Here is a 20543-nt window from a genome sequence, read left to right as displayed (position 1 = left end):
GATTGTCATTCCTATTTCTATTATCATAAGACAAGACATTGACTTGTTCATTTTCATTATCATTACCATCTTCATATGTGGGTTGAGGTTGGGAATCATAATTACAAGAAGAGGTATCATGATCATATGACCCACAATTTTCACAAAACAAACACCCATGTGGCATGTTATTAGAAGTAGAAGAGTTAGAATTCATACCTCTCCCCTTAGATTGGGAGGGATTCTCTTGTGTTGAACTAGAGGTCTCTAGTTTTGCCTTGATGGACGTCATCTCCTTGCCAAGGTTGGCGATTTGGGACGTCAAATTGTTGATGGCATTAAGGTGATCAACGGAGTAAATTACATTTCCTCCCTTGTTTAGAGACTCTCTCTCTCCTTCTTGCCAATCCATGTGGTGCCTCACAACATCCTCAATCATCTCTATGACTTGCTCCTCCGTCTTGTTCATAAGCGGGCCACCCGCTCCCGCATCTAGGCTAGTCTTTCCTTGTAGGATCAAGCCCCCATAGAAGATTTGAAGCACTTGGTATGTCAGAATGCCATGATGGGGACACTCCCTTTGATATTCTTTAAACCTGTCCCAAGCCTCATAAATTGTTTCACTAGCCCGTTGACGGAAACCTTGTATCAAAGACCTTGCCTCGGCCGTCTTCTTTTGAGAGTAGAATCTCCCTAAGAAAGTCGCAGTGACCTCGTCCCAAGTTCTCCAGGAGTTCGGCCTTACTTCTTTCTCAAGCCATTCAAGAGCCCTTAAGGATAAAGGAAATAGCTTTAGTCTCACAAATTCTGGAGTTACCCCATTTACCTTGATCGTGTTGCAATATTTTTCGAATTCGTTCAAATGTGCAAGAGGGCTCTCATGTTTTGCTCCACTAAATTGTCTTCGTTCGATCAAATTGCCTCCACTGTCGCCGCATCCTCGCTCTGTCACCAGAGGACAACTTTGTCGTCTGACGCTGGAGTCAGGTTTTCATACGCAACTTTTCGAAAAAAAAATCCGGGAATGTTCTTGCTCACTGGAATATACCTGCATTTATATTTTGGGTTATAGGACTTTGCTTATGTTGCTTGACTCATTGACTTGAGTTTGGCTCAATGTGACTGACTAACTCGAGGTTGACTCGTGTGTGCATAGTATTGACTCATGAAGCTCGATATGTACATGACTCAAAATGCAGAAAAAACAAAAATTTCCATCATTTCATTTTTGTGTAGTTTACGGACTTTCTCCCGAAAAAGAAAGGCGCAAAAAAAAGAAAGAAGCGAAGTTTTTGAAGGTGCATGTTGAATGAGCTTAATTCGTTTAGTTGTCTCTCATAGTACAAGGATTGTAACATCTTAGACTAACCTAGTTGACTCGATAATGAAAGTATTTAGGTAACTTAGGCGCGGAGGCTAAGTACTTCATATTTTGTGATGTAATGATGATTGATATGACAAGGTATGCTTCTGCGTTGTGATAATATTTCATGACAAAGGGTTCCTAAGGGAAGTATATTTGGTCATGTGTCTGTGTAGTGTGTGATAGTGACACTAAAGTTAGGCCGCAAGGGCAAAGTGTGTGGAAAAATATATTGAAAAAAGTCAAATGGTGGTGACTCTTAGGCTGGGTAGGCTAATGATGTAGGGATCAAGCCCCCAAGTCTAGCTCTAAGTAAATAAGGATGAACATAGGAGATCCCCTTGATATGATCAATTATGAACGTAAACATGAATGCATTTTTATTACGGCCGCACCCCAATGTGAGGTTGCCTACGTATCCGTTAGGAATCAGGCCGAACGTAGCTCTAGCCGAACCTCGCACAAGTGTCTGTATACCTCAAAAAGGCCTTTTAAAGGGTTGTAACGTCGTTAGGCTAAAGGTTTGAAGAAGAAGGGGATAAAGGCTCAAGACCTTCGATAAGCCCCCAAGGTGTGCAACCTTGCATTTAAATCTTTGTATTTTTATGTTTGAGGCTTTCTATTCATTTTTTTTAGCTCTCTCTTTTTCTTTAGCATTTATTTTAATTTTATAAGTGTGGGAAATCCTGATCATGGGGTCTATCACTCACTTGGCATTCATGTTTCTCAGGCACGGTACCGAGCACTCGATAAGAGACGCAATTTGAGACGTGTTCATATCAAAGACATGTTCATGTCAAAGACATTGGAACACCTGCCCTTTTGTACACTTTTATTTATTTTTATTTATTTTTGCTATTTTAATCTTTTTCAGTCACTCAAGCTTTTTATGAAATGCACAAGTTACAATCCCATCCCAAGGTTAGGTAGATGTGGGTTGAAGAAAGAAAGGTCTATCATTAGACGAGACTCAAAGTGGTTTATCAAGAAAGGATTGTATATTTGAAAGGGTATATATGATATGATGGGCTACGAGGGGTTTCTCAAATCATTGGTATACCTTGTGCTTAGTTTGACAATGATTTATTTATTTTTTTTTTATGCAATGCAATGCGATGAAATGATCATATGCAAGAAATAAATGCTCATTTTATTTAAAGAGTAAAGGGAAAACGAAAAAAATCCTACAAAATAAATCTAAGGAAAGTGAAAGGTGCTTATGCTAGACTCATTGGGGAAAGGGTTTAAAAAAAAAGAAGAAGAAAGCATGAAATTTTGGTGAGAAGCTTGACTTGTGCATTTGTTTCATTATTACCCTCATTTTTTTTTTTTGTCAATCCCATGAGTCAAACTCGATTCAACATGCATGGATGGAAGAAGGCAGGAAGAATGAAGTTTGTGATATGGAGAAATCATGTAGAGCATGGAAAGATGATGTAGATGGAGAGATATAAAAAAATTAGGAATAGAATGTACCCCCAACTCAAATGACGGAAAAAACCGACTCATGCATGAACCTAAGACATGGTCATGGTGTGAAAATAGTATGTAAGAATTGTGTGCTAAGACTAGTGTTAAGACTTCTGTCATGACCATGTGACTAGACTATGTGACTAGACTCAAGCAAAGACTAAGTTAAGACCTCACGTAAATGCATTAAACTGGGCAGGCTGTGGTATTTTAGTCATAACTTTTTATCTGTGACTCTTATTGGGATGAAACCAACTCCAAATTAAAGATAAAACTTGGGGCTACAGATCCATAAGTTTTAAAACTCGTAACTCTTCCTAGAACTCTGGATATGACCAAAACAAGTTGACGCTTGTGCAGTATACGGTAATAAAAATCTGGGTTGACTTAAAGGAACTATGACTCGATTTTAAGGATTTTTTTAGCTCTAATTAATTAAGCAAAGTCCTTTAGTCCTTGGTTAGTTTATTTAAAATATTCATAATTACAAGTCAAACCAAACGGTTAGTTTAATCACATGTAAGTATGCACAAGCAAATAATGCACAAGTAGTCAAGTAGTCACAACATGATGCAATGAGTTTGCAACCTAACCATGGCTCTAGCTCTCTAAAGTTCGGGATATGGGTTAGTCAAAGAGGGTCCATGGTTATGATTCCGGATGCACTGCGTGGAAGCCTTACCTTTGGAAGGGTTGGCGCGAGTGGATGGGACTCCGCGAGTTAAACTCGCTTCCATGGTTTGGTGAATTCAACATTCTCGGATGTACCCTTTGTTGCTCAGAGCGTTCAATCAGGTAGATGGAGCATGAATTCCCAAAGGGTTATGTCCATATGTAGAACACATATGGGTTTCTAAAAAATGAGAAAAACTCAATCAGGAAGTAGAACCGAGTCAACAGTGCTAGAACTGGTCGAAATTAGAACTCATATTTCTGGCTCGGTATTGGAAGAACGCAGCGCTAGACAACAGGGACTGTCACCGCGATATAGCCCTTTCGCCTGGCGATAGAATTGTCACTCGACGACAGAGCCATATCTTCAGCGACAGGCTCTGTTTTCTAGACGCCAATTCCTACACGCCTCAGCAGCTTTATGTGTTCGTAAGATTTTCCCGTTTTTGCAGCATTATTTCCCGGTTCTAGTTGTGAAAGATATTCCTCAAATTTTCTACGTGTAAAAATCCTATGTTTTTGACTCATTACAGATGGTCTTTCCAATGAGAACCTTTTTTTATGCATATGACCATTGATGAATACACACCAATAGAAATGACTTATAGCGAAGTTTTCAACTACCTCCAAGGCCAAGGTCTCATTCACCCTATTGGTCCAATTCCAGATCCAGTACCTGAGAGACGCTCTTTCAATTGGGACCCAAAATCCTATTGCCAATATCATAGAGGCAATGGTCACACCACTAAAGAGTGTTTTTCCCTCAAGGATCGTGTTCAAGACCTCATTGGTTCAAATCTCCTTCATGTTCCTCCGAGCAACAAGAAGGCCAAGATTAGTAGCAATAATAACAGTGGCTGGAAAGGAAAGAGGAACGACCATCCTTCTTCTTCCGAAAACACCTACTTTAGTAACGCTGTTGGTACCTTTAACCTTAATGAAGTCTTAGCCATGGATAATCAAGGACCTAAAAAGCAACTAATATAGGAATTCACTCCTGTTGGGATTAGCTATGATGCTGCTTTCAATCGACACCATGCCACGGGACTCATTACTTCCATTATACCTATCCAAGATCCCTAACCTGAGAAGAGGTTGTCTAGTTGGGATCCAAATGTACATTACAAGTACCATCAAGTTAGGGGTCATACTGCTGAGAGCTATTGGAAGATAAAAGAGGTCATCCAATATCTAATTGATAATAACAAGCTTCCCACACCTCTAAATGGAAAGAAGACTGAGTGATGATAAAACAAAAGACACGAGGTGAGCTTCAACGACAAGATTTCGTGACCTCTTTTTTCTATTTTCTTTTATTCTTTCTTTCCCCAATAAGTCTAGCATAGGTACATGTAGGGAATATTTCAAGCATTACCCCAAACTTGAACCCCACTGTAATCATACACTTAAGTAAGGTGGCGTTTAAAGGGAAGGAAGCTAGAGCCAAAGTTCGCCAACAAGTTTTAGGAACTTGTAAACCATCCACACGGTGAAGGTTACACCCCTTAACGATCCAGGAGATCGTTAACTCCAATAGGTCTGGAACCATGACTGGAAGTTTGGGGATGAAGGTACAAATCCAATCTAAAAGAGAAAGAACCTGCCCTAATAATAGGCCTCTACTTTATTCTTCTCGTATTCATGTGCGCTTTCTGACTAACATGCAATCAATAGATTTACCCTAAACCTGTTTAATCTATGTTGGTTAAATATTAAGTGCACAAACAAATCTATTATTGGTGATCACTTGAATTATAATCATATTAACACTAAACGAGATTATTAATTATCTTATTAAGCGTAATTACAAGTACAAATTCCCTTTGAACATGCATAAAAGGCGTGATTAAGCAATAACAATAAACATATAAATATATCAAGCAACATAATAACAATCATAATAACAATCAAACATAATTAAAATAACAATCATAATCATGTTAAAAATAAAGCATAATAATAATACCAAGATCCTAGGCATGATACCAACAAGATTAATAACAAACCCTAGCATGTCACTAAGCAATAAAAATCAAAGCTTTAACACTAACATGATACTAACATGATATTAAGAAAGAAAATAAGAAGCATCACAACAATCATACTTGATATTAGGAATTTTTAGTTGTTACCCTAAACATGATATTAGGAAAAGCATCCTACCATGATACTAGGAATTAAAATAACAATCTAAACATGATTTCTATATCAAAATATCAATTAAACAATTAAAGTACTTGCTTGGATGCCTCGTACCTCTTTCTAATAACAAAATACACACGTTAGTATCTTCAAGAAAAATAATAAACAAACAATTATATTAAATAATTGAAATAGAGATTTGGGACCAAACCCTCAGAAATTAAACCTTTCACATCTAGGGCGAAGGCAACTTCGAACTTGGCTAGGTGTGTCTAATGCTAATGTATGAGGAATTGTGTTTGTAAAAGGCTAGGCTATGAAGAGAGAGAGAATCAAAAAATTCTTGATGAGAGTTGATGATTTGAAAAAGGGGAGATATGACCTCTATTTATAGGAAAAAAGAGGGTCGAAGAATAAGAAAAGAATCCGAATTCGAATCGAAATAAAACTCGATGGACATCAATTTTTTTGGATTTAGTTTTTATCATATCATTTGATCCAGAAGTTCAAATAAGGCATATAATATGTCGTTGAAAAGATCTTGAACTCTACTTTCTAACCCAATTAGAATCAGATTAAAATATTTTGTAGATAAAAATATAAGTCCGAAATAGTAGGACGGTGTCAATTTTGGATAGAGTTTTGTATTTCTTTCATATCTTTTTTGTTATAGCTCGGAATTAATATTATAATATATAATTGGAAAGATAATTTCAATATCTATACAACCATATAAGATTTGGATAAAGATTATGAGGCACAAAAATAATATCTGATTGTCTTCGAATATCTTTAAATTCGAATAAGATTAGGATTTCAGAAAAAGGAAAGTTTTTATAAAAGAAAAGTTTTTATTTAACTCAAATTCTTTAATTTTATCTTTTCAAAAAGGATAATTAAGATCTTTTAAAAACTTATACAAGCTTCTAATTAATCCTAATTAGTTTAGGAATAGGATTAAACCTTTGGACCCTCCACATGATCATTGGCCCGTAAGTAAAAACGGTTTGGGCCCAGTTTAGTATTTTGGCCATAACTTCCTCATTATTCATCGGAATTGGGCTTATAATATATCATTGGAAAGGTCTTTTCAACCCCATAAAACTACACCATTATTGGACCCATATCATGGACCAAACTAAACGGGAATGCACATTTTTCAAAAATAGGATAAGAAAAGAAATATTTTCAAAAACAGAAAGAAGAGATATTTTAATAAAAGCATCCTCATCACTAGACTTTTCACACTTTCGCTTTGTTCGATAATCAAATGACATGAAAGGTATTCATCGCTGGGTTTGGTTTTGGGGAGACACATTTGGTTGTCTACAATACCTTTTATTTTCCTAAGAATTTCTACCCTTCATTTTTTAAGTAAAATGAGCATTTATTTTCTTGCATATGATTATTGCATTTAAAAAAAAAAAGAAGGTCAAATTAAGCACAAGGTATACGGATGATTTGAGGCACCCCTTGTAGCCTATCATATCACCTTCACCTTTCAAATTAACAATCCATTCTTGATAAACCACTTTGAGCCTCGTCTAACGGCATGCTTTTCTTTTTTCGACCCGCATCTACCTAACCTTGGGATGGGATGGTGTGCAATTTATGAAATTTTCAAAAAACAAAAGCTTGAGTAATTTCAAAAAATTAAAATAAGTAAAAACAATAAAAGTGTGCATTAGGGAAAGTGTTCCAATGTGATTGACATGAACATGTCTTTGATAAGAACACGTCTCAGATTGCGTCTCTTATCGAGTGTTTGGTACTGTACTTGAGAAACATGAATGCCAAGTGAGTGATAGACCGCATGATCGGGATTGCCCACACTTATCAAAATAAAAAAAAATGAAAAAGCAAAAAAAAATGAGAGCAAATAAATAAACAAAAGAAAGAGAGTTAAAAAGTAAAGAAGCCTCAAGCATAAAAATATAATGATTTCAAAATGCAAGATTGCACACCTTGGGGCTTATCTAGGGTCTTGAGCCTTTATCCCCTTCTTCTTCAACCTTTAGCCTAACCAAGTTACAGCCCTTAAAAGACCTCTTTGAGGTATACGCACACTTGTGCAAGGTTCGGCTAGAGCTACGTTTGGCTTGATTCCTAACGGTTACGTAGGCAACCTCACATCGAGGTGAAGTGCGGCCGTAATAAAAATGTTTTCATATTCATATTCACATACTTACACCATGATCATGTGAAGGGATCTCCGACGCTCATCCCTATCCATTTAGAGCTAGACTTAGGGGCTTGATCCCTAAATCATTAGCTTACCTAGCCTGAGAGTCACCATCATTTGACTCTTCTTGAAATAATATTTTTCCATACCGTTAGCCTTTGCAGCCTAACTTTAGTATCATTTTCACACACGTCACAGATACATGCCCAAATGTTACTTCCCTTAGGAACCTATTGTCACAAAATCTTAACATAACGTGGAAGCATACCTTGTCATCATTGCATCACGAAGTATGAAGTGCTTGCCACCGTGCCTAAGTTACCTAAATACTTTCATCCCAAATCAACCATGGAGATATCCTAGGATGGTACACACCCTAAGATACGACATCGACACATACATTTGTTTATGCTCATTCGACATGCATCATAACACTTTACTCTTCTCTTTTTTGCGTCTTTCTTTTTTGAAAGAAAGTCGGTACCCTCCACAAAAATGACGGCAATTTTTGTTTTTTTGCGTTTTCGAGTCGAATGCACCCATAAGTCATGTACCCATTGAGTCATAAGTCAATACTCTGCACACACGAGTCACATCGAGTTGAATCGACCTCGAGTCGGCCAATCACATTAAGTCGAGCTTATACCTTGAGTCATGTCAAGCCATGTATGTCAAAACGCTTTGAGTCGAGTCATGACAAGTCATATGTGTTACAAACACATTAAGTATTATGTAATGAATAAAGCAACACTAAGCCCTAGGTTAACCCTAAGAAAAGATGAGCAAAGTCCTATAACCCAAAATATAAATGCAGGTACGAGCAACCTTTACAAAAGATTTGAAGCAAAAGGACGCAAATGGCTTAGCAAATCAACTGGAGTCGGCCCGATCGCAGTTAGATTGACAATCAGGCTGATTGATTGAGCACATCCGGATTTTGATCAAGTACCTCATTTGGAATAGTAATAATCGCGAATTTCCCAAGATGAAAGATCTCTGCGGAAATTAACTTGGACTCGATAAAATATTAAGGATAGTGTTTTTGACAGAGTTTCAAGCCATGGAAGCTATCACTTTCAAAGAGCAAGCGAGCAAGAATATTCCTAGATTTTGTGAAAAACCGCAAATATAAATGCATGAAATTCTTCCTAAATAGAGGAGTTTGAGAAAAACTTACATGGATTCGTAAATTAGAGATGAAGATCTTAAATTTGCAAAAATATTTGAGCGGATTTGGTTAAAAGGAAATGACCAAGGTGAACTTCTGGAGCAAAACCAAGCAACGAACAGTAGCAGTAGCGGAAATGGAGAAGAAAGGGGTTTTATTTGAAAAAATCGACTCCAACGTCAGACGATAGAGTTGTCTCCAAGCGTAATTTCTGTCACCTGAAGGCAGAGCAAAATCTTGGCGACAAAGCGTTGCAGCGCGCGCCGGTGCGGCTACAGGATGCGTGGCCCCCATAAATGACTATGCAAACCTTATACTGCAAATTCGGGTTCCTTGGTACGCCAGTTAGCCCCTATAAGAAAATTGACATGATTAGTAGTCAGCTTGATTACAATCACAATAAGTGATTGGCTTGAAAAATGATCATCTCACCTAGCTTAAAGCGCCTAAGTATTGGCTCATCGCAAGCACCGAATTAATGGTTTACAAAGAAGCGCATCACCAAAACGACAAATTTTCCAAGATTGGATTGTCATCTCAAACTGGCAATGTTTCCAAGCATTGATTGTCGCGCTTATCCTCTATTTGGTATTTTTTTCCAAGTTCGGATTATCATACATTCACCAAATCGTTGGCAATATTTTCGAGATTGGATTGTCATACACCTAGTTCCCTATGGCAAAATTTCCCAAAGGATTTTTGTAGGTCTCTATTCATCTTAAAATTTCGGCAAAGGTTACCCAACGTGGATTGCCATTCATTTCGGCAGTGGAAAATTTTCCCGAGGTGGATTGTCGATTGACTCTTTGTTGCAAATGTTCCAAGACGTGGATTGTCAATTGTGGCAATATTTTCCCAAAATATTGTCGCATAATATTGGAAAATTTCCAAGGTGGATTGCTTTCAAGAGTTATATTCCAAAACGTGGATTGTCGATTGTAGCAAGGTTCTTATGATAGATTGTTACGAAGAATTGGAAACTTTTCCCAAGTTTGAACTTTGGCAAAATTTCCGAGATACGGATTGTCGCTTCATCGTGGCAACATTTCCTAGGATGGATTGTTACGAAGAATTGACAACTTTCCCTAAATTGGATTGTCGTAAATCATTCAAGAGTTGTGTTGGCAACTATTCCTAAAGAAGAGAGGATTGTCATCACCCCCAAGGGATCAATGCAATAAGCAAATAGCGAAGTAAATCACTGAGGATCAACAAGCGGTGGTCTTTAATAACTTTCCTGGGAATATTATCATCATAAAACTAAAGATGGCTACAAGAAGCGGTCTTCGACGATGTCCCAAGGTAGAGAGAAGATTGTCTACACCAGCGAGGCACAACCGTGGCAAGGTACGTCCACAACTGAAGATAGCTACAAGCAGCGGTCTTTGACGATGTCCCAAAGCAGAGAGGAGATTGTCTATAGCGGCGAGGCACTGCCGCAACCCCTGAACATGGCGAGGCACAGTCAACTTCGACAATGTTCCCGAGGCACTGTGGAGGATTGTCACTAGAAAATGAAGATAGCGAGGCACTATTACCTTCAGATGGTGTTCACGAGGCACTGTGGAGGTCATTACCAACAATAATACAACAACAAATCGGTTACTCTAGAGAAGTGTTGTTGACGGTGCAAGATAAGCGTTTCTAACTCTTTAATCTGTTTAACTAATGCTAGTTTGCAGGTATCGGCATTAGAAGAATGATTTAGGATCGCAGAACTTTTAGAATCATTCTCCGTCCCTATTGCTACTGTAGACACCCAAATGTGTCTCCTCAAAACCAAACCCAGTGTTGAATACCTTTCACGTCATTTGATTATTGAACAAAGTGAAAGTGTGAAAAGTCTAGTGATGTGGTTGTTTTTATTAAAATATCTTTCTTTCTCTTTTTGAAAATATTTCTTTTTACACTATATTTATGAAAATAGCCTGTCCAATTTAGTTTGGTCCATGATAAGGGTCCAATATTAGTGTAGTTGGATTGGGTTCGAAAGGAGCTTTCCAATGATATATCATAAGCCCAATTCCGATGGATAATGAGGAAGTTATGGCCTAAATTAAATTTGGCTCGAAATGAATTTTATATGTTGCCCAATGATCTAGAGGAAGGCCTATTAATTATTATTCCTAAACTTATTAGGAATGATTTAAATCTTCTAGAATAATCTAGAAGTTTGAATTATAATGAGATTAGGATTGATAATTATATTTTAAGAGTTTTATTTGGAATAAAATAAGTGATTTGTCACAAACCTGATTTTAATCTGATCAACGCGGAATTAGCTGCTTAATCATATTAAGAACATAATTCCGCGTACAGAGCGCATCTTATCTTTTAGTTAGCGCCAAACGATAGAGTTTATCGCCAGACGACATAGTCTGTCGCCTGGCGCTAATGTCTATCGCCGGGCACTAATGTCTGTCGCCTGGCGATAGATGCCAGTTTTATTTCATATAGAACTTGAATTATTTTCTATCGTTTTTGGACTATTTTTTTATATAAATTGGGGTCGTATCACCCCGTTTTCAATCATTCACAATCATCATTCATAACCATCATCTCTCTCTAAATGCTAGAAACTTTCTTTCTCTCTATTCTTTTTCTAAACCTTCCTTCTCACAAAATTACACATACATTAGTTCTTGACACACCTAGTGAAGTTTGAAGTTGCCTTCGCCCTAAACGTGAAAGGTTGACAATTTCTGAGGGTTTGGTACCAAATATCTATTTCAATTATTTAATTTAATTGTTTGATTTATTATTTTCCTTGAAGTTACTAACGCGTGTATTTTATTATTAGAAAGAGAAACAAGGCATCCAAGTAAGTAATTTAATTATTATTCTTTTGATATAGAAATTATGCTTTAATTGTTTTAATTCCTGGTATCACGTTAGGATGCTTTTATTGTTTCCTGGTATCATGTTTAGGGTAATAACTAAGATTTCTAATATCATGTATGTTTCTATGATGCCTTCTATTCTTTCCTAATATCATGTTAGTATCATGTTAGGGATAAAGCTTTGATCTTTATTGTTTAGTGACATGCTAGGGTTTGTTATTAATCTTGTTAGTATTATGCCTAGGATCTTGCTAATATTATTATGCTTTGAGATTATTATGGTTGTGATTATTATGTTGCTTGATATTATTTATTTTTATTGCTTGATCACACCTTTTATGCATGTTTAAAGGGAATTTGCACTTGTAATTACGCTTAATAAGATAATTAATAGTCTTGTTTAGGCTAATATGATTATAATTCAAGTGATCACCAATAATAGGTTTGTTTGTGCATTAAAATTCAACCAACATAGATTAAACAAGTTTAGGATTAACCTATTGATTGTATGTTAGTAAAAAAGCGCACATGAATATGAGAAGAATAAAGTAGAGGCCAATTTTTAGGGCAAGTTCAATCTTATTTAGGTTGGATTTGTACTTTCATCCCCGAATATCCTGTCATGGTTCCAGACCACTACGGAGTTAGCGATCTCATGGATCGTGAAGGGGTGTAACCTTCACCCTGTGAACGGTTTACAAGTTCCTAAAACTTGTTGGTGACTCTTTTTCTCTAGCTTCGTTCCCTTTGGACGCCACCATGCTTAAGTGGATGATCATAGTGGGGCTCAAGTGTGGGATGCTTGAAATATTCTCTACAATCACCCTCTTTGAACTCTCTTGGGAGGATCATCTTGTCGTACCATCTCTTGGTCTTCTCTTTGTAAAAACGTTCACTATCATAGGCTATCAACCTAAACTCATCTAATTAATTGAGTTGCAGAAGCCTCTTTTATCCCGCTAGTTTAGCATCCAAATATAGCTCTTTAATAGCCCAATATGCTTTATACTCTGATTTCACCGGAAGGTGACATGCTTTACCATACACAGTTCTATAGGGTGAAGTACCAATTGGGGTCTTAAATGCGGTTCTATACACGCAAAGGGTGTCATCCAACTTATCACTCCAATATTTACTAGATTTTGCTACCATCTTCTTTAGAATGGCCTGATAGGAGTGGTGTCCTTCGAACAAGTGTATTATTCCGATAGTAGGTTCCGAATTATTAGAAAGCTAATTATTTAGTGAGGCCAAGTGATCGGAGTGCATAGGTGGAGGCCGCTTACGATCAGTAATATTAATGAGTAATTAATATTACATCTTAATCTTGACTGAACCCTTCAGATCACACCCAAGCAACTAACGAACCGACACAACGATTAATTTGGAAGGAATTAAAAAGTCGATCGAATAATTAATATTTAGACGTTGGAATTTCGAGCTTGGAGCGTCAAAAGTCGAGTCGAAATAAAAGACGAGACGGTAAAATTGCTAACTAATCAACAATTTACCGAAATACCCCTAAGATCGGAATGCCCCGAGAAAGCCGATGCCCAGGGACATTTGGTATAGTCGAGGTTGCTAGCAAACGCACTAAGCCGAGCCTAGGATGGCTGGTGCGTGCTAGCACACCATGGGTAGCATGGTGCTAGCCGTGGCAGCCGGGAAAAGGCAGCAGCCGCAAGTTAAGGCCAACAGCTAGCTGGGCCGAGGCTGTAGTCGCAAGCCGCAAGCCAAGGCCAGCAGTAGCTAGACCGTGGCAGCAGCCCACCCGGCTGCCTTGGTGCCCAATTCGGGGTGCCACGTTGCAGCCACCAATTGGTGGTTGAAGTATGTAGATGGTTGACTCTTAGGGGGGTCCTTGGGGATCAAGTTTGGTCCCCTCCCCTCCTTGTCGTCCTCACCTAACTCTTTTCCTATATGTGCCACTTGTTGATTAATTAGTTGTTTGATATTTAATTTTATTTTTGATTTAAAAATAAAGAAAGAAGATTGATTTTACCAACTCTCCCACATTAATGGGAGAGAGGAATTCACTCTTGGTTTTCCCTTTAAATATCCAAGTTGGGGTATGGGAAAAATCACTTGAGGAAGGTGTTAGAAAAGACATCTCCATTAAGAAAGCCTTTAAACACATATAATTACTCGAGTATTAGGTCGGGCTTAGCTAACCTCTAAGAATTGGACCTTGTAGGGGTCGAGTTCTGTTTGGATACCGTTGGCGGTTTCGCCCGTGCGAGAATAAAGGCTTTCTCAAGTAAGAGCTCGGGGGTACGAGCGAAGCACACGTCAAATGTAATTAATATTTCCTTAATTTTTGTTAATTAAGTTAATTATGTCTTATGATTATATTGATTGTGAGTGTGGTCTTGGCTTGGGTTTTCTTCCGCGGTGAGTTGGACTCATCAAAACCCATCATAGCCTTGGTCTCACGGTTGGAAATTTCAACTTGGCCACTAGTTTGGGGATGGTAGGCTAAACTTGTCTTATGGTATACACCATACTTCTTGAGAAGGGTATTTAACTTCCGCTCATGAATTGAAAGTGAGATCCTCCATCACTAATTATCGCTTTAGGTACTCCAAATCTCTAGGAAAGATAGTTTTCTTGAAAATCCTACGGACCACCTTGGCATCATTAGTAGGTGTGGCAATGGCTTCAACCCTCTTGGATACATAATCGACGGTGACAAGTATATATCGATTTCCCCATGAAGAAGGAAAATGTCCCGTGTAATTAACACCCCAAACATCGAAAATTTCAACTTCCAATATACTTGTTTGAGGCATCTTATGCTGCCGCGAGATGTTGCCACTTTTCTGGCAAAAGTCACAAGCCTTCACAAAAGAGTTAGCATCCTTGAACATGGTATGCCAGTAGAATCCTGACTCATTGATCTTATCCACCATTTTGGTGGGGCCAGGATGTCCTCCATAAGTTAAGTTGTGGCATCTAATAAGAACACCATGAACTTCCCATTCGGGACCACACCTACGAAATAATCTGTCTACACACTCACGAAACAAAAAAGGATCATCCCAAAAATAATGTTTAACATCAGAAAGGAATTTCTTTTTCTGTTCGTAGGACAATTTGGGAGGTAGAGTACTGTCCGCAAATAATTTGCAAAATCGGTGTACCAAGGATGTTGCTCTACGAGTGCATACAAGTGTGCATGAATATAGATACTATAAGCAGAATTGTATGAATCATATTCATAAGCATCTATCAAACGGAAACATTGCATAACACATAAATAATAAGTAATTATACCTTTGAAGCGTGATTCCATGTATAATTGAACAAGAACAAGGGAGATAAAGAACCTCAAGCGTGATTCCTCTACTTGGTCCACGAGCACGGATTAAACCTCCACTAATGCTAGTTAGTCGTGACTGAATGTTTCCAATCAACCTTCTACGGAGAGGAGAGGAATAAGCTAGCCAAAAACCACCACCATGAGGCACCACACGTCACCAAGGGAAGGTGGCCGTGTTTACATACGACGAGGGGGGAAGGGTTTGCATGAGGAGAGAGAGAGAGCTTTAGTGTTTTGGGATTGGTTGCCTTGATGTCCAATTAAATGTAAGTTAATTGTGACTTAATTGCAACCCTAGGTATGTACCTTATTTATAAATCACATCTCTAAATAACAGTCCATGTCAAGCCCAAAATCCTAACTCTAACATAACTACTCTAGCCCAATCTTATTCATGGTTAGTCATATCCTCATGAGGCCTATTAATGGACCTCTAACTTGTTTAATCCAATACCCTTGTTGTGTGACCTCATAGGATCCATTCTAGAGGTTTGGACTATTTGACTAGCCCAAAGATCATTTATCATAATCTAGCAATATACAATGACGACCCAAAAGAATAAACTTATTATCTCCATAATAGTCATCCTTGATATATCTAGTAATTGTACTTATTGAAGACATAATTCCTTCAATCTCCTACTTGGCTGAGAGAAGTGCGCAATTGGCGGTAACAAACGTAAATTCATTAGTGTAGTATACATTTTTCAAGATCAAGATAACAAATATGTTTTATTGCCTTTTACTACAAAAGACAACATTTGTCAAATTGTTACAATTATGTGTGCTGCCTATTCTCATTTTTTTTGTAGTTAAGAATTTATTAAGTCATCCATTAAAAAAATTAATAATTTAAAGGATACTCCCCTCCATCCCTTTATTACATGCCTGTATTCCTTTTTGGGATGACCAAAATTAAGTGCATATTGCTAGAAACTTTCCTTATTTGGCATGTATTTTTTTTACTCAAATACCCTAATTGTCCTAATTTAATTCCCATATTGTCTTGTAGGCGTTGTTCGAAGTGCGCCTACGTTAAAGCATGTGGTGAATATGCTTGGAACTCATAGGAAGTGGGAATTGACATACGATTCGGGACACGATTAAGGACAAGGAAAGTAGGGAGCTGCCAACAACTTTTTAAGGAACTTGTAAACCATTCACGGATCATAAAAGGCAACGACGAATAAGGGACAATGATAGGCAACAATGATTGACCCGTGAAGGTTACACCGCATTCATAATTGTAGACACCGAAATGTGTCTCCCCAAACCAAACCCACTGATGAATACCTTTCACGTCGCTTGATTATCGAACAAAGCAAAAGTGTGGAAAGTCTAGTGATGAGAATGTTTTTATTAAAATATTTCTTTTACTGTTTTCAAAAATATTTCTCTTCTTACTCCTATTTATGAAAATAGCCAGTCCAATTTGGTTTGGTATATAATAAGGGTCCAATAATAGTGTAGTTGGATTGGGATCGAAAAGAGCTTTCCAATGATATATTATAAGCCCAATTCTGATGAAATGTGAGGAAATTATGGATTAAATTAAATTAGGCCCAATGATTTTTAAGGTGGCCCGATGATCTAGAGGAGGGCCTATTAATTATATTTTAAAGATGTTTTATTTAGAATAAAATATATTAAATCTGATTTTGAAAGCTGCTCAGACGCTTAATTACCTGTAACCAGTGTTAAAGGTAATTACGCGTGGAAAAGCGCGTTGATTTTTGGACCAGCGCGAGACGATAGAGTCGTCGCTAGGCGTTGACCTTCGTTGCCTGGCGACGAGCTTGTCGTTTGGCGCTGGCTCTTGTCGTTTGCGACAGGAGGTATTTTATTCCGAATATGATTTTCATTGATCCCGTGCTATTTTTCCTATAAATAGGGGTCGCATCTCCCTGTTTTAAAATCATCTACATCTACAATCTCTCTCTCTCTCTAAAAGATAGAAGCCTTTTTTTCTCTCTCTACTTTTTTTTTCTAAACCTTCCCTCTTTCAAAATTCCTCATACATTATCTTTAGAAACACCTAGCCAAGTTCGAAGTTGCCTTCGCCCTAGACGTGAAAGAAAGAGGTACGAGACATCAAAGTAAGTACTTTAATTGTTTTATTGATCTTTTGATATAGAAATTATGCTTAGATTGTTATTTTGATTCCTAGTATCGTGTTAGGATGTTTTATTGCTTCCTAGTATCATGTTTAGGCCGGGTTAATTAATATTTCTAATATCAAGTATGATGATGCTTCTTATTTCTTTCCTAATATTATGTTAGTATCATGTTAGGGTTAAAGCTTTGATCTTTAATGTATACTGACATGCTAGGGTTTGTTATTAATCTTTTTAGTATCATGTTTAGGATCTTGCTATTAATGTCATTATGTTTTAACATGATTATAATTATGATTATTGTTATTATGTTGCTTGATATTTATTGTTATTGCTTAATCACGCCTTTTATGCATGTTTAAAGGGAATTTGTACTTGTAATCACACTTAATAAGATAATTAATAATCTTGTTTATAGATTTGTTTGTGCATTAATATTCAACAAACATAGATTAAACAGGTTTAGGGTTAACCTATTGATTGCATGTTAGTCAGAAAGCGCACATGTATACGAGAAGAATAAAGTAGAGGCCTATCATTAGAGCAGGTTCAATCTCTTTTAGGTTGGATTTGTAACTTCATCCCCGAACTTCCAGTCATGGTTCTAGACCTATTGGAGTTAACGATCTCCTGGATCGTTAAGGGGTGTAACCTTCACCCTGTGAACGGTTTACAAGTTCCTAAAACTTGTTGGCGACTCTTTTACTCTAGCTTCCTTCCCTTTGGACACCACCATGCTTAAGTGTATGATCACAATGGGGCTCAAGTGTTGGATGGCATGAAATATTCCCTACATCCATGAGATTACTAACTCTATATGGTTCGGAACCACGAAAGGAGGATCGGGGATGATGGTACGAAGTGAGTCATGGAGTCACATTCGCCCGTATTGGCCTCTACTCGACTCTTATAGTGAAAATTGATTCTTGTGATCTCAAAGGCATGAAAACAAAGATTTAATTTGCTTCAAACTATTATTAAGCTAAATTGGTTGAATATTAATGTAACATCGAATTCTAAAATATCGTGATCACTTGGTTAAATGACAAGATCAAAAGGAACCTAAATCGGTTGTCCAAATTATCTTATTAGGCGTGATTTTCAATTACATATTCCCTTTAACATGCAAAATGTTGATCATAATAATAATAGAATAAACATTAATATTGGAAGCAATTTAACAATAAATCCAACCGGTTAAAGGACCCTAAAAGCAATTTATATGGAAAATGAGTAGATGGAACACACGAAACCCTAAAAAGGATAAAAACCCTAAAAACACTGCCGCAACACGAGTAATATTTGTGTGATGCGGGATATTCTGGAGTGACACGGGACATATTTGACCTACGGGAAGTAAAACGCGTGAAGGGTTTACGCGGAAAAGACACGAGATTGTCCCGTGTCACGACACTGGCGCCGTGTCACGGGGAACTATGCCGTGGCGCGGTAGAATATCCTATGACGTGGCAGATCCTATGTCCCTTTTTCCGTTCAAGTACATTTTTGCCCTAATTATGTTCAGCCATTTTAAGTGTCGATTCATATTTTCGGGCTATTTTGATTTTTCATTTATTAATTGGGCTAAAATAATAATAATAATAAATAAATAAAAAGGTTTGGGCTAAAATAAAAATTAAACTATGATTTGACTAAACATTGATCTGTTGACCATTTTTAAAACTGGATTTAATTAAATATGACTTTTTAAGAAGTCTTGGGATTAAATATTGTAAGGAGGGTGATCCCATCGTAAGGGGTAATCTCCTTAAATGCCCTTGGCCACTTAAAAGCCTAGGACTTTACAGTTGTTAAGGTGTAGTAGGATTTGAATTCCTGACTGTTTGGGGGGACCTTGAATTAGAATTGATTCCATCATCACGTTTTTTTATAAGAAACAAGTAGGAGTCGCCAATAAGTTTTAGGAAAAACTCATAAACCTCGTTCATGCCTTTCTTCCATGTGGAGTTCATGGAATAATTAGCACAAATCATAAGTTTACCCATGCCCAAATTGGTCTATAAACCAGAAATGAGTTCGGGAGCGAGGGTACTAAGATAATGTTCCTTTTAGAGGGGAATCGTCATCCTAGCCCTAGTACGGCCTCTACTAGCTCTCCCTTTTTCACAATTTCATCACCAAACAATATATGCAACGCGATACCTAAAATTATGTTAGTTGATTTTATTCACAAGCATTAATTCACGTAGGAATTACATTGTAAAAGTCGTTATTCTTATTTAATAATATTTGTGAAAGAACAATAAATAAACAAGATTCATCTTGGCTTAAGTGATCAACCAACAATTATTTAATTCAATTCTAGTCTTTATTTAACGCAAGATACTATGTGGAATTGATTAATTAATTATTTTAAAAGTGATCAAACAACACTAATTAATTAATTAAAGTCCTTTTAAACAAGAAAAATAAAGGTGATTTAACTAAGTGCTCGGGATTTTACCACTTCTCTTTGCTAGATCTTCGTTTAGAACACTTATGGACACCTTCTTGTTGGGGAACCTCCACCGTAGTAACAAAGTATCGAAAGGGTGAGTGTTTAGGACATGAGGGCTAGGTTGCACAAGTTCACAAGTTATTTCACCAGAGTTTTAGGTTAATTTCCGTCTGTTGAAGCCTCGGTTTAGGCTCGTATTTATAGAGAAGGATTAGGTTTAGGGTTTCGAGCTTTCTGCCGCAGCAGGTGTCGCGCGCAACTAATGAAGTTACGCGCGGCATCCCAGCGCAAGTAATAGAGTTGCGCTGCTATGTGCAGCGCGACTATTGTCTTGCGCGCGGCTTTATGGTAAGATTCGATTTTATATTTTTTCCGAATAATTACAAATCTTCCACAGCGCAACTCTGAAAGTTGCGCTGGGTGCCGGGCGCAACTGAATTAGTTGCGCGCGGCAGCCCTGCGCGACTTTGTGAGATGCGCGCGGCTTTTTCTGCGGCAGCACTAAGTTTTAACCTAGGCGCTCCTAAATCCGTCATTGTTAGGGTTTAAGCACGGGCTTAAGCCTAATTATGATCAGGTTTAGTTAATTGGACCTTTGTTTTAGCTTTTCGTTAATTTGGGCTAGTCTTTTGTGTTTTGTGGCTTAACCAGTTATCCATAAGTATTCTTCACTTTGATCCAACACGAAGATGAATTTATTTATCGTCATTGCACTTCCTGTCGAGACAGGAGGCCAAAATTAGATGTCTACAAATACTAAACCCAACCAATAATGGAGGTGATAAATTGTTCATCATCGGGTTTGATTTCGGGGAGACATTTTTAGGTGTGTACAT

The 20543-nt window shown here is 37.5% G+C and overlaps 1 protein-coding gene across 1 annotated transcript; it reads right to left on the bottom strand.

The window, feature by feature from the left end:
* Positions 1-14380: 14380 nt before the first annotated feature.
* On the bottom strand, positions 14381-14725 carry LOC110713187 (uncharacterized mitochondrial protein AtMg00750-like). The gene has a single exon (XM_021891652.1). It carries the CDS (start codon positions 14723-14725, stop codon positions 14381-14383), a length of 345 nt encoding a protein of 114 aa, XP_021747344.1.
* Positions 14726-20543: the final 5818 nt, after the last annotated feature.

The sequence above is a fragment of the Chenopodium quinoa genome, unplaced genomic scaffold, assembly GCF_001683475.1.
Source record: "Chenopodium quinoa cultivar QQ74 unplaced genomic scaffold, ASM168347v1, whole genome shotgun sequence".
Lineage (NCBI taxonomy): Eukaryota > Viridiplantae > Streptophyta > Magnoliopsida > Caryophyllales > Amaranthaceae > Chenopodium > Chenopodium quinoa.
The sequence above is the reverse complement of the archived record's forward strand: the minus strand, read 5'-3'. Positions and strand labels throughout refer to the sequence as shown.

Excerpts from the sequence above, each read along its gene's own strand:
- LOC110713187 (XM_021891652.1), bottom strand. The coding sequence starts at position 14,725 with ATGGTGGATAAGATCAATGAGTCAGGATTCTACTGGCATACCATGTTC.